The 12,887-nt window shown below is 40.9% G+C and overlaps 1 protein-coding gene across 1 annotated transcript in view; it reads left to right on the top strand.

Moving 5' to 3' along the window:
• Positions 1–12,887, top strand: part of LOC143805746 (interleukin-13 receptor subunit alpha-1-like) — an 84,924-nt gene that overhangs the window by 67,177 nt on the left and 4,860 nt on the right. The window contains exons 7-10 of the mRNA XM_077285362.1: positions 31–161; positions 2,769–2,934; positions 4,184–4,277; positions 9,013–9,076. Coding sequence (XP_077141477.1) covers positions 31–161; positions 2,769–2,934; positions 4,184–4,277; positions 9,013–9,076 — 455 coding nt within the window. The remainder of the gene's footprint in view (positions 1–30; positions 162–2,768; positions 2,935–4,183; positions 4,278–9,012; positions 9,077–12,887) is intronic.

Here is a 12,887-nt window from a genome sequence, read left to right as displayed (position 1 = left end):
AATAATTTGTTTATTTTTTTTAAACTTCAGCAAAATTGAATGCTCCAGTAATACATGAGATGAAGAGGACTCCGAATAATAGTTTGTTTGTTAGTTGGAGTATATTTGATATAGATAAATATGAAGTTCAACTTAATTTATCAAATGGGGATTCTTATCAGGTATGAAGTTATTCTTTTCTTTATTACTTACAGATTTTATATAGAGTTTTTTTTATGACTGATCCCGTGAATGCGTCCAATTGTCCGATCCCTTGGTAGAAGTGACCACACTCCATTAGAAAGGGACTTGACAGCCCTCTTGATGTCTCTTCTATTAAATACTTCTATTCTTTTTTTATATACCGTAATTATTCTCAAGTAGATTTTATTAGAACTGTATATTGTGCTGTCGCTCAGTTTTGCTTCCTCGAAATGTATAAATACATTCCCAGTTTGGGATGTGTCTCTATAATGTCCATTCTTTACTGACAGGGTCATACTATGCGAGGACAGACACAAGAAGAATGGTAATAATCTCTGTTTTCAATTTAGTCATGCATTTCCTAGAGGAAATAACAGCAAAACCGTAAAAAACAGAATTCCTTAATAAACAGGGAGTGTAAGTATTTCCTTTAACAGATCTTTTAGAAGCTGATAGGTCACCTTTAACCATTTGGGGAAATACTAAAACATTTACATACTGTAAAGTCATTTTGTGGGAAAACCACTTTAAATTTACTTATTATTATTTGCAAACGCTCATTTACTTGGAAAAATAAGCAGGGTGTTCTATGCTTCAGTAAAACCATTCAAGTACTCTACGGACAAAAACTGTTGCTTTCCTAGTGAATAAACCTTTTTTTAAGCTCTGTGACATCTGCAGTACTGTGCAAAAGTTTTAGGCAGGTGTGGAAAAAAATGCTATAAACTAAGAATGCCTTCAAACATAGAAGTGTTTAATAGTTTATTTTTATCAATTAGCAAAATTCAAAGTGAGTAAACAAAAGAAATCTAAATCAAATCAATATTTCGGTGACCACCCTTTGCCTTCAAAATGGCATCCTATGTACACTTGCGTGCAGTTTTTGATGGAACTCAGCAGGCACGTTATTCCAAACGTCTTGGAGAACTAACCACAGATCTTCTGTGTATGTCAGTTGTGCAAATCCTTCTGTCTTTTCATGTAATCCTAGACAGACTGGATGATGCTGAGACCAGGGCTCTGTGGGGCCGTATCATTACTTTCCAGACTCATGAAATCATAGAATGTTAGAGATGGAAGGGATCTCCTGGGTCATCGTGTCCAACCCCCTGCTCAAAGCAGGATTCACTAAACCATCTCAGACAGATGTCTACCCAGCCTCTGTTTGAAGATTTCCATTGAAGGAGAAGTCACCACTAGTGTTGAGCATTCCGATACCGCAAGTATCGGGTATCGGGGGATACTTGCGGGTATCGGAATTCCGATACCGAGATCCGATACTTTTGTGGTATCAGTATCGAAACAACATTAATGTGTAAAACAAAGAATTAAAATAAAAAATATTGCTATACTCACCTCTCCGACGCAGCCTGGACCTTACCGAGGGAACCGGGAGCCTTCTTTGCTTAAAATGCGCGCTTTTACTTCCTTCCGCGACGTCACGGCTTCTGATTGGTCGCGTGCCGCCCATGTGGCCGCGACGCGACCAATCACAGCAAGCCGTGACGTAATTTTCAGGTCCTCAATGCCTAATTCTAGGCATTCAGGATTTTAAAATTACGATCCGGCTTGTGATTGGTCGCGTCGCGGTCACATGGGCGACGCGACCAATCACAAGCCGTGACGTCACGGGAGGCAAGAAACGCGCGCATTTTTAAAATTACGTCACGGCTTGTGATTGGTTGCGTGCCGCCCATGTGACCGCGACGCGACCAATCACAGCAAGCCGTGACGTAATTTCAGGTCCTGATGTCTATTTCTGCATTCAGGACCTGAAATTACGTCACGGCTTGCTGTGATTGGTCGCGTCGCGGTCACATGGGCGGCACGTAACCAATCACAAGCCGTGACGTAATTTTAAAAATGCACGTGTTTCCTGCCTCCCGTGATGTCACGGCTTGTGATTGGTCGCGTCGCCCATGTGACCGCGACGCGACCAATCACAAGCCGGATCGTAATTTTAAAATCCTGAATGCCTAGAATTAGGCATTGAGGACCTGAAAATTACGTCACGGCTTGCTGTGATTGGTCGCGTCGCGGCCACATGGGCGGCACGCGACCAATCAGAAGCCGTGACGTCGCGGAAGGAAGTAAAAGCGCGCATTTTAAGCAAAGAAGGCTCCCGGTTCCCTCGGTAAGTTCCAGGCTGCGTCGGAGAGGTGAGTATAACAATATTTTTTATTTTAATTCTTTATTTTACACATTAATATGGATCCCAGGGCCTGAAGGAGAGTTTCCTCTCCTTCAGACCCTGGGAACCATCAGGGATACCGTCCGATACTTGAGTCCCATTGACTTGTATTGGTATCGGGTATCGGTATCGGATTAGATCCGATACTTTGCCGGTATCGGCCGATACTTTCCGATACCGATACTTTCAAGTATCGGACGGTATCGCTCAACACTAGTCACCACCTCTCGTGGCAACCTGTTCCACTCGTTGATCACCCTCACTGTCAAAAAGCTTTTTCTAATATCTAATCTGTATCTTCTCCCTTTCAGTTTCATTTCATTGCTTCTCGTGTTTCTATGTGCAAATGAGTATTAATATTTAATATTATAATAAATGGTGATATCATTTTTAGATTGATTCAGGTAACAGTAAGGAAATTCCTAATGCACTGCCCGATGTTACGTACACGGCTAAAGTCCGAGTCAAGTTACATCATAGCGCTTTCGGCTTACAGAATGAACTCCAAAAAAATGAGAATTTCTTCTGGAGTGAATGGAGTGAAGAAAAAACATTGCCGGGTACAGAGAAATAATATTTTTTGTTTCCTAATCCATTGTGATTGCAAATGTAATTGTTGAAGTGTTTTTTTCTCTTATTTCTTCTGCATAAGGATACATTTATATTTGGGGGGAAATTCTCCTAAATTAGTACAATGTGAAAGTAAGCAACTACTGCTATTTTGTACGTCGGTGTACGTCCCAGTTTTATATCCTATGTGCGCATGCGCACTGAGCTACTGAGCGTCAGTGGCCACATGACAGTTATTGAGTACACACGCTATGCGCGCCTGTCTTCCCGCTTACCACGCTGACACTCAGTGGCTCCGGAGCATGCGCACATAGGATTTGAAGCTGGAACGTACACCCAGATTCAGTGCGCATGGTCGGAAAGCCATTGCGCAAGCGCGGGATCTGCTGGCAGATTGCAGTAACGTAGCGAGCAGTGACGGGAAGGAATGCTAGTAGATGGATGTGGAGAATTTCAAAACGCATTTGATAGACTGTGACTGTAAATCTAGAGCTGCCCACCACTATGACTAAAACACAAGGTATGTGGGGCAATCATCAAAGTATAAAAAGTGATATTTGCACTAAATACTGAGACGTTTTGCTTGAGGCAAACATGTTAGTGATGCAGTAAAGCGGTAATTTCTGGCAGTTTTGGGGACATTGCCAGGTGGAACAGGGCTTATATTGTCCTAATGTTTGGAACTCAAGTGTATGTAAGGCTATGTTCACACATTCTGTTTTCAAGAACAGACAAAAGGAATGAATGTCCAACAGTGATCTGTTTTATAGCTGATGTAAACGGAAGCAGAGGGAGCCAATTAATTCCAGTATTATGGAATTTGGGTTTTATTTAGTGTCCATTTTTAGAACGGAAGAAAAAATACATTGTGTCACACTAACACTTAACAGAACCCAGGGGGACCCCATAATAATCAGTGGGGTCTCTCCACTTTGTTTGCATCAGTTATGCAGCTGATACATTTTGGATATAAATTCCGTTTGTCTGTTCCTCAAAACAGAATGTTCACGTGGAAGTCTAAACTTAGCCAAACAGCAGCATGAAATTGTTTTCAGAAATGTTCCACAGTATTCATAGAAGGGCCTTCGGCACAACACTGGGAATGAATCTTGAGTCCATGTGAGTTATTTGATTTCCTAATAAGTTCTGGCTTGGGTCATTTAATACTGAGAAATAAACGTACTCACACTGTAAAGGCTGTATTTTAGTTGACTAATCTAGCCATTTTGTTTCTTCTAGGTGATAAAGGTGGAATCACATTTATATTTTTACTTCTCCTGGTTCCAGTAGTAATCATCTTGGTTACAGTCATTTTACTTATGAATATCAAAAGGTAAATCATTCTAAGTCTTAGAGGATATTACTAGAGAAAATTCATTACATTTTCATTATCAACCTAGAAAAGAAAACAACATTTCAAATAGTTCTCCAGAAAAACAAATGGGGATATTAGTTTAGAAACCATGCCACTCTTGACCATTTTAAAGCATATTTTTTTATTTCCATAATTGATTACCAAATGAAAAATTAAGAGATTTTGTAATGTTGTTCATTACCCATTCGACAGTCGTGTGTGAAATGCCGTGCTGCTGCACAGGTATAATGGCAGGATTTCATCTTTTGTAGGAGTTGCGTTCTCTTGCTACGTTTGAAGATTTCTACTCTCTATCCCTGTAATCACAGCACACAGTAGGGGAGTGGTTGGTCTGCAGACAGGTCAGGGTACTGTAGTCTAGCAGAGCTGATCAGTGACATCGCTGCCTGTACATTCACAAGTGCAACGACCAGAACCTGCCTCATCTGCTCCTGTCACAAAATAAACATTTGTTCTCCTGCCGTACATTCCTCCCATCCCCTCAAAAGATAAAATGACCCTTAAAAAAAAAAAAAAAAAAAAAAGGAACTATAAATGTATGAACAGTAGTGATGAGCGAATGTGATTGTGTGCTAACAGAGTGTCTTTGGCGTTCTCGAGAAACATGTTCGAATACCCGCTGCTGCAAGTCTCACGGCTGATCGACAGCCATAACACATCCAGGGATTTCTTCTTTATTAGGAAAAACCCTGCATGTGTTGCAGTTGTCGAACTTCGACGAGACATGCAGGCATGAGGACTCGAACATATTTTTCAAGCACGCTGAAGACACTGTTAGCACACGAGCATGATAGGATAACACCTTATCTGAGCATGTTCTCTCATTACTGATGAACATTTATTAGCTCACTCTATACTCAGTAGATCCATTTATTAATTTCACCAATACTATCAGTGTACTAAAATATTAGGCCAATAGCCTGCGATATTGAGTGATTCGTATTCCAGAGCTTTTCATTAATTTGAACTCCAAGTATTGAAATGAGGTTACTACTTTCAACTGTCTTGTTAATAAGTCAGGGTTAAATGGTCTGTAGTTAATAATAGTAAGGAAGACTTTCAGGGTTAAATGGTCTGTAGTTAATAATAGTAAGGAAGACTTATTCCAGTGGAGGCTGCTTCAGACGCCCATGCCAATCGGTCCCGGGAAGAACCGAAATGAACGGACGAACCATGGCTTTCCCGACTCAAGCATGACATGCCAAAGTTTTTTGTTTGTTTGTTTTTTTAATTATGGGTTTTAGCCTGAATCATCAGAGGAAGCAAACTCCCAGGAACAACAGAATATCCTCTACAAAGCAACTTTTATAGCACCCATTGCATCTTGGAGGGTAGATTTTCTTGGGTGAGAAGTAACCTCCTGCACCTTTCCATCTTGCAGTATATTTTGGTCAGGCAGCATCTTATCAACGTTCCCATCCGAGTCCTCTGGATTACTCTGTGTGGAGGGTGGCATAGTGAGACACCTCATTCTGTAGATGTTCTCCAGATTCCTAGAGATGTTAAGGGCACAAAGTGCTCCAATCTGGCCGCGACGTCTCTCTGTTGTTCGATTGCACACCTTGTCTTCACAGGAGTGGAAGCTTGAACACCATCTTGGTTCTTCCATTCTGAGCACTTACTCAGATTTCATCTCGTCATTAGCAGCTCCCATCTCACAAAAGAAACTCCAAATGCTGTTGCTGCTGTTGCTAATGTTATAGAGGCCGAGTGTCTGATAATTGGTGTGAATTAACTGGGGGAAGAAAATTTGGGATGTTGCCGCAGCTACTCCGAATTATGTCTGATCACATTGCACAGATATATATCTATATATATGCATACCTGGCACTGGTGGAGGGGTCATCGATTCCACCTCTACTACACATAAAAGGGAGTCTGCCAGTAGGATCAATCCTGCTAAGCCGTCTTTATGTGCATTTAGGGCATAGGAAGTTGATCAAACACATTTGCAGTTGTCCTCTCATGGAGCTGTCCGCTGTGCTGCTCTGCCTTTTCTCCACACTGGCTGACACTGTGATGGAAGCTGAAGCACTGTGTGTTTTTGTAATGAGACTAACTTCACATTTGTTGCATTGTGTTAGCTCTGCTGTATTTTGTTAGCTCTGCTGTATGGTTAGATCTATTTAATTGTTAGCTCTGCTGTACTTTTAGCTCTGCTGTGTTGTTAGCTTTGCTGTGGTGTTAGCTTTGCTGTGCTGTGTTAGCTTTGCTGTGCTGTGTTAGCTTTGCTGTGTTGGCTCTGCTGTGCTGTTAACTTTGCTGCGCTGTGTTAGCTTTGCTGTGGTGTTTGCCTTTGACAATTCTAATGGGAAGACCTACTTAAAATATGTGTCCCAGCTAAAAGAAGATTTGAAAAAAAGCTTACAGATTGGCAGAGCAGGCCTCTGGTCGATCAGGGAAGCGCAATAAGACTCGCTACAACTGTAGAGTTCGGGAACAAGTTTTACTGCCTGGAGATAGAGTCCTTATCCAACTTCTAGGTCTTCCTGGGAAGCACAAGCTTGCTGATCGGTGGTGTCCTCACCCTTATGTGGTGATGGAGAAGCTGCCTGGTGTCCCGGCCTACAGAGTGAAGCCCGAGAAAGGGGGTGGCGCTGTCAAAACCTATCATCGACATCATTTGTTGCCTGTGGGAAAAACATCCCGTTACCGCCATTGCCAGCCCAAGGAGGTCATACAACCTTTCCATGCAATAGGAGAAGTCGTAGGTGTCAACAACCACCCCAGCCTGGAGTTGCTTCAGGAGGAAGTGACAGCGAGTCCGGGGATGAATGGGGACCCGACGGTCAATGGAGCTACAGATGGACTGAGGACCCATGCCCCATAGGCGGGGGCCCTGAAAACCAGACTCCTGAAGTGGAAGCACTAAAAAGGGACATTTGTCAGGAGGCGAGTGCGCTCTGCCCACCATTGGGGGAGAGTTCAGAAGAGGGACATATATTAAATGAAGAGATCCACCTGGAGGAGCCCGTTCTTGACAGACAAGAATCGGGGGCTGAGGAGGGGGCCCCCTCAGTACACACTCGTCCCAAACGGGACACTAGGCCACCCATGATGCTGACCTATGATAGAATGGGACATACCACTGAGGTCCACAGGCTAATACACTTTAATTCAAATTCTGTTTGGCCTTATTTCCCAGTATCTCCCATGTGTCCAGGAGGTGGTTTGTGTGCATGTAAATTTGGTGTTAGTCAGGATGCTCACCAGGGGGAGAATGTAACGCCTGCACTGGGAACTGTCAGGGCAGCTACTGGTATACTGGGATTTACAGACACTAAGAAGAGCTTTGCAGCTGCTGTTAAACAGGGACTTACAGACATTAGCAGATTTTCCTCTGAGCTGCAGTGGACTACAATTCCCAAGGACCCTTGGACTACAATTCCCAGGGATCCTTGTTTCAGTCAGATGACACAGCCTGGATTGGATGAGGAGGGACTTGGAGGGAGGAGCTGGGCAGAAAGTGAAAGCAAGAATTCAGAGAAAGAAAAGAGCGTGGCATCTTGCTGGGAGAGACTGAGCACGGTGGACTTGCATCGCACCACGCTGCAGGGTTGCTGTCCCCTCGGATATACCCGCGCTGCTGGAGAGAGAGCGGCTTTGTTTTACCCTCTGGAGCAAGTTGCATCAAGAACTTGGAGAGTTCTGCCGGCACTCCCACCGTATAAAGGACTGAATCCGGCCGCCCCCAGCTGGCGTCCAGAGAACCATCCGACCGTTGGAGACGTGCAGTGAGTGCCCTTTTGAGACTTGTGGTCCTACCAGCGCTATTTACAGTGAGTACATTACAGCCTAGACTTTTGCCATTAATATTCGTCTAAGTGCACCAACTGTTCTAATTTGCGCGCCAACATCCGCGGCAACTGGGCCCCAAAGTTTGGACTGAGTTAAACCAGAAGAAACAAAAAAAAACCTGCTACGTTATACTTGCAGGGTTGAAGTAGAATTAGAGTGTGATGTGTATATGACTTTGACAGAGCACAGTTACTTGTATTGCATGTTATTCTTTTAAATCCATCTCATTTATGCTGCATAGCAATAAACCTGTTAAACTGTTTTACTCCTGATCCCTGTGAGTGTGTACTGAGTGTGGCAGGGGCTTCTCGAGTCAGCCCCTGGCAGAAGATAATAGTCCTTCCGCAGTCCCAGAGAGAGCTCCAATCAAGATTCGGGTGGAGGCACTGTGCCCTGGAGAGGTGAGACCCCCCATAACACCCAGTGTACCGTGGTAGCCCTAAAGGGGTGTTACAAAAGTATGAATCTTCAAATGTAAAAAGGGTAGGCAGATTCTGAAGATGAAATCCAGCCATTAAACCTGTGTTAGCAGCATGACATTTCACACAAATAATCAGATAACAGCCCAATCTGTTAATAAAGTATAAAAAGAAAAAAAAGTTTAGTTACTCTTTAATTTTGTTTGCTGTATTGCCATTCATTCTCTTTTAAATGACTTGAACTAAACTACATTAGCAAATTCAGCACAAGGACAAGAGTGGCACTGTTTTGGATAAAATGGGGACTCCATTTTCTGTTTCCTTCAAACTCCCTAGTTGTACATTAAAAAATTCTCTGAATGTAAAAATTGGCCTTTTCTGTATGTAGGTAGTATGTCATATGTTTGTTTTTGTGTTGTTTTAATGCAAAAAAATTTTATCTAATTTGTCCATTGTCTATAATATTTATTTTTTAGAGTGCTGATCATTATGTGCCCCCAGGTTCCCGACCCTAGTAAAGTTATATCAAAAGACATTCAGGTAAATACGGTAATTTGTTTTCATAGACATAAGTGGAAGGGTGTACATACGTGTTGATGTTGTTTGTAGACTCTGAATGTAGAAATGGTATCACGTCACTAGTGATAAAAATCATTTACTTTATTGCATCCAAAGTGCGATAACGGAATAAAGACAGAACCATCTGCACTCAGCCTAAGACCATTTTGAGTATTCAGACATTTTCTCAAGGCTTTGTGTAGACCGCAGTTAATTATTTTACAGATTTACTCTTTTACAATTAAATCGTTTTCGGAAACAAGAGTGACCATCCAGAGTTACAAAGGAGACATCAAATTACAAGTGGCTCAAATGTGAAAAATAAAGTGATGCAACAGAAATGACGTATTTTTCTCTACATATTCTGCCACCATTGTGGATTGGATGCATGCATAAATTGCCTTTTATTGTCCCCATTTTAAACAAAAAACGCTCAGTTGTGAACAATGAAAGCCTTGCCATTTGTTCAGCTGCATTCGCTAAGATCGCTTCCCAGGTTTAGGAGGTTTTATAACTTGGGCAGGAAATGCGTCCCCTATATTCACAGTTTTCTCAAATGTCTGGTACCACACAGCAAACATTTCTAAAGTGTTTAGGTAAAGTCATAAACAATGTGACTTTGCATGTTAATCTTGGACCCCCAGAAGAAGGCTGATTGCCGAAACGTGCGTAGGGGCAGGCGTTTAGCACCCACCAGAGGTAATTACTTGCACATCGTTATTAGCTATCTGCTTTTAGAATCCTTTTAGGTTCTGATATACTTTGCAGTAATGTTTATAGATTTACTATGTGCATCCCATTGGGCTATCTAGGCTTTTTTGTAGTGCCTCTTTACAACATGGTGGGTTCTTATGCCGCTTTTTGGTTTCCCACTTTTTAATGCTTATCAGGTTTTTGTAATTTTTGTGTCATGTTGTTTTTTTGTTTTTTTCTCTAATAAAATTTGTTTTTTATATATTTGGTTCTTCAGTACGTTTTTTTCATCGGATTTTCATGCAATTTTGTACTGAACTATTACTATGTCCATTAAAATGGTTAAATAGGTGTAGGTACCACTTGGTTTAATTAGAATGTCATTTGACATGTGGATACCCCTATTTTTTCTGATTCAACCCTTTTGTTTTTTACCATTACAGAATGGTGTAGATAAGCCCCTGATGCTGGTGGCCTTAGCTCATATACGATCAGAATATGTATAGACTGTTTCTTTGAAACATGTTGGCATTTTATTTTTTTAAATCCTAAAATATTCCAACTTTCATTACAGTCTCTAGACCAATGACACTGAACTGATGCTTCCTGTAATATGCTTATCACTGTTCAGCTTTACTGTGTAGCCTGGGTCAGTGTCAGCATAGTAATTTCGGCATAACTGCATGGACTAATAATAAGAAGTGGCAGCTCTGTTGTACTGCTAAAAGTGTAGATAAATAAGGTTAGTGTCGAGATACTCAAAGATGAGCCCCACTCTCCATAAATCTCTATTCAATGCCTAATCTTTGAGGCAGTGTACGGTGTGTCATAATTTTAGAGAGACTGTTACAGTCAATGTAAACTTTCTTGACAATTTACTTTTACCTATTTCAGTTATAAAAAGCACACGAGCCCTGCCACACTGTTTATGTTTCAGATAAAGGAAGAAAGTGTATGTCTCCAATATGGCTGCCCCCAGAATGTTGTGAAAATTAAAAAGGAATACCTACAAAAGTAAAAAAAAAATAGATACACATTATTTTTATCCTACAGACTTCATCGAATGACTCCGTTAATTTCCTGTGATGTATATTTTTATCACAGGTCATGTGAGAGGTGTATAATGCGGGCTCATGCGCAGAACTCGCTATATAACCGACAGATGCTGGCTGGGTTACACAGGTGGTAACTGTCTCTAACAGCAGCAACTGGAGCTTGCTCCGATTGTTACTGCTTCACCTTTTAAATTCAGCTGTTAATCACTGACCATGGCATTTAAATGGCATGCTACGGTGTACTTTGGCTCCAGCTTCCATCAGTCTTCCTGATGGGTTACACTGGCAGTCAGGAGCTTGGGGAAGGCCTTCATTTGCTAGTTTCGTAGTTTTCTTGTGACATCAGTATCCGGCTGGGCGTCATAAGATAATTTCATTCATATTATATTCTGCAGTTTTGAGAGTGACGGATCAAAGAATGGAAGGGTCAAGACCCTTAAAGCACCACTCCAGCATTTATTTTTTTTAATGCAGGGCTTGAGTGGTGCTGCTAACATAAGATCCCTGCCCCTAGTCTCATACTTATCAGCCACCATGCTCATCTTTTATCAGTTCAGCTGGGTCGATCTACAGCTGTTTGTGATTTGTTGGATCGCTCCAGTGTTTGCTGGAGCGAGCCGGAGGTCGCAACTCCGTGTTAGTCTGTGAGAGCCAGAACGTGACCAGAACAAAGCTCTTATAGACTTACATTGAGAGTTTGTGATTGTTACCTCTGATTTTCGGTCAGTCAGAAGTTGCGATTACAAGATGGCGACGTAGGATCCAAGCGATGTCAGGAAGAGCTGAAGGAGGAGGCTGGTTAATATAAGAGTAGGGTCAGGTAACATGGAGTGGTGCCACTAATCTAAAATAAAAAAAAACTTGCTGAAGTTGTTCTTTAACAGGACTAAAAAATAAAAGTAAAGATGAAAGAAAAAAGTTTTAAATATTAAATAAATAATAGCTAAAAGGTTAAATCAGTACCCTGATGAAAAGATATAAAAAGTATTTTGGTTTTGTTGTGTCTGTAAAACTCAGATGTATGAAAATATAACATGATATGCCAAAGAAAAGAAAAAAAGGTTCAAGAATTGATTTTTATTTGATAAAGGCTAGTAGAACACCGAATAGGTGAAGAGAAAAGAATAACACATAGTAATATAAAGTGTCTGTCATGTGTAAAAATAACCAAAAACTGTGAGTGTCTGATTGTTCTATTAATAAGCTTCCGGTCTGCAGTGGAAATATGTTTCTTAAAGGAAGGGGAATGATTAAGAACATGTCGTGCAAGTGAAGGAGGGTGAAGTGTTAGGAAGCTGTAAAAATAATGAATTCTTAAAAATACTTTGTACAACATTAACACCCACATGAAGACCTGAGCAATATGTAAAAAGGGTGGCGATACAGGGTGATGTGTTTTGGGTAGAGTTGAGCAAATTTTCCAAAATTCGGTCCAATTATGATCGGCAGCGAATATTGTTTTTGCAATATTCGCCGAACGTCATTGGCGTCAATGAGAGTAGAAATGAAAGAGTATGTTCAGAATCAATAATCACACATAAATTCGGCACTAATAGGGTGCCAACATGGCATGAATATGGCAAATTCAGATTCGACAAATGATTCCGAACATATTCGCTCAACTCTAGTTTTAGGTTAGTTTTATAAAATAACGTGTATATTACTGTACTAGATTCATAAAAGAACACTCCATTGAAGGCAAAAAAAAAACCAGTTGTCATATACAGATATAGATTCTGGTAATATAGTGTAAATAGAAGCTACAAAATAATGTGTAAAATAAAACAAGTTCTGTAATTCAAAAAAACAATCTTGGATTTTAAATCCTTATAAACCTATGAAGTGTTTTCTTTGTCTCTTCTGGAGAATGTGTATCCATGGTTGACAACTTGAGTCTTTATTTTTTCTGGACAGCTTACCAAAACATCAGGGACAGACAATATTTTTTACGGAGACATTGGAAAACTTTAATTGATCGTTATAAGAGATCCATTTATTTGCCGTAATAAAAGTATGCCCATTTTTATTTTTTAAATTTTGAAAAA

Source organism: Ranitomeya variabilis, chromosome 2, assembly GCF_051348905.1.
Source record: "Ranitomeya variabilis isolate aRanVar5 chromosome 2, aRanVar5.hap1, whole genome shotgun sequence".
Taxonomy (NCBI): domain Eukaryota; kingdom Metazoa; phylum Chordata; class Amphibia; order Anura; family Dendrobatidae; genus Ranitomeya; species Ranitomeya variabilis.
This window is presented reverse-complemented; position numbering and strand designations above follow the sequence as displayed.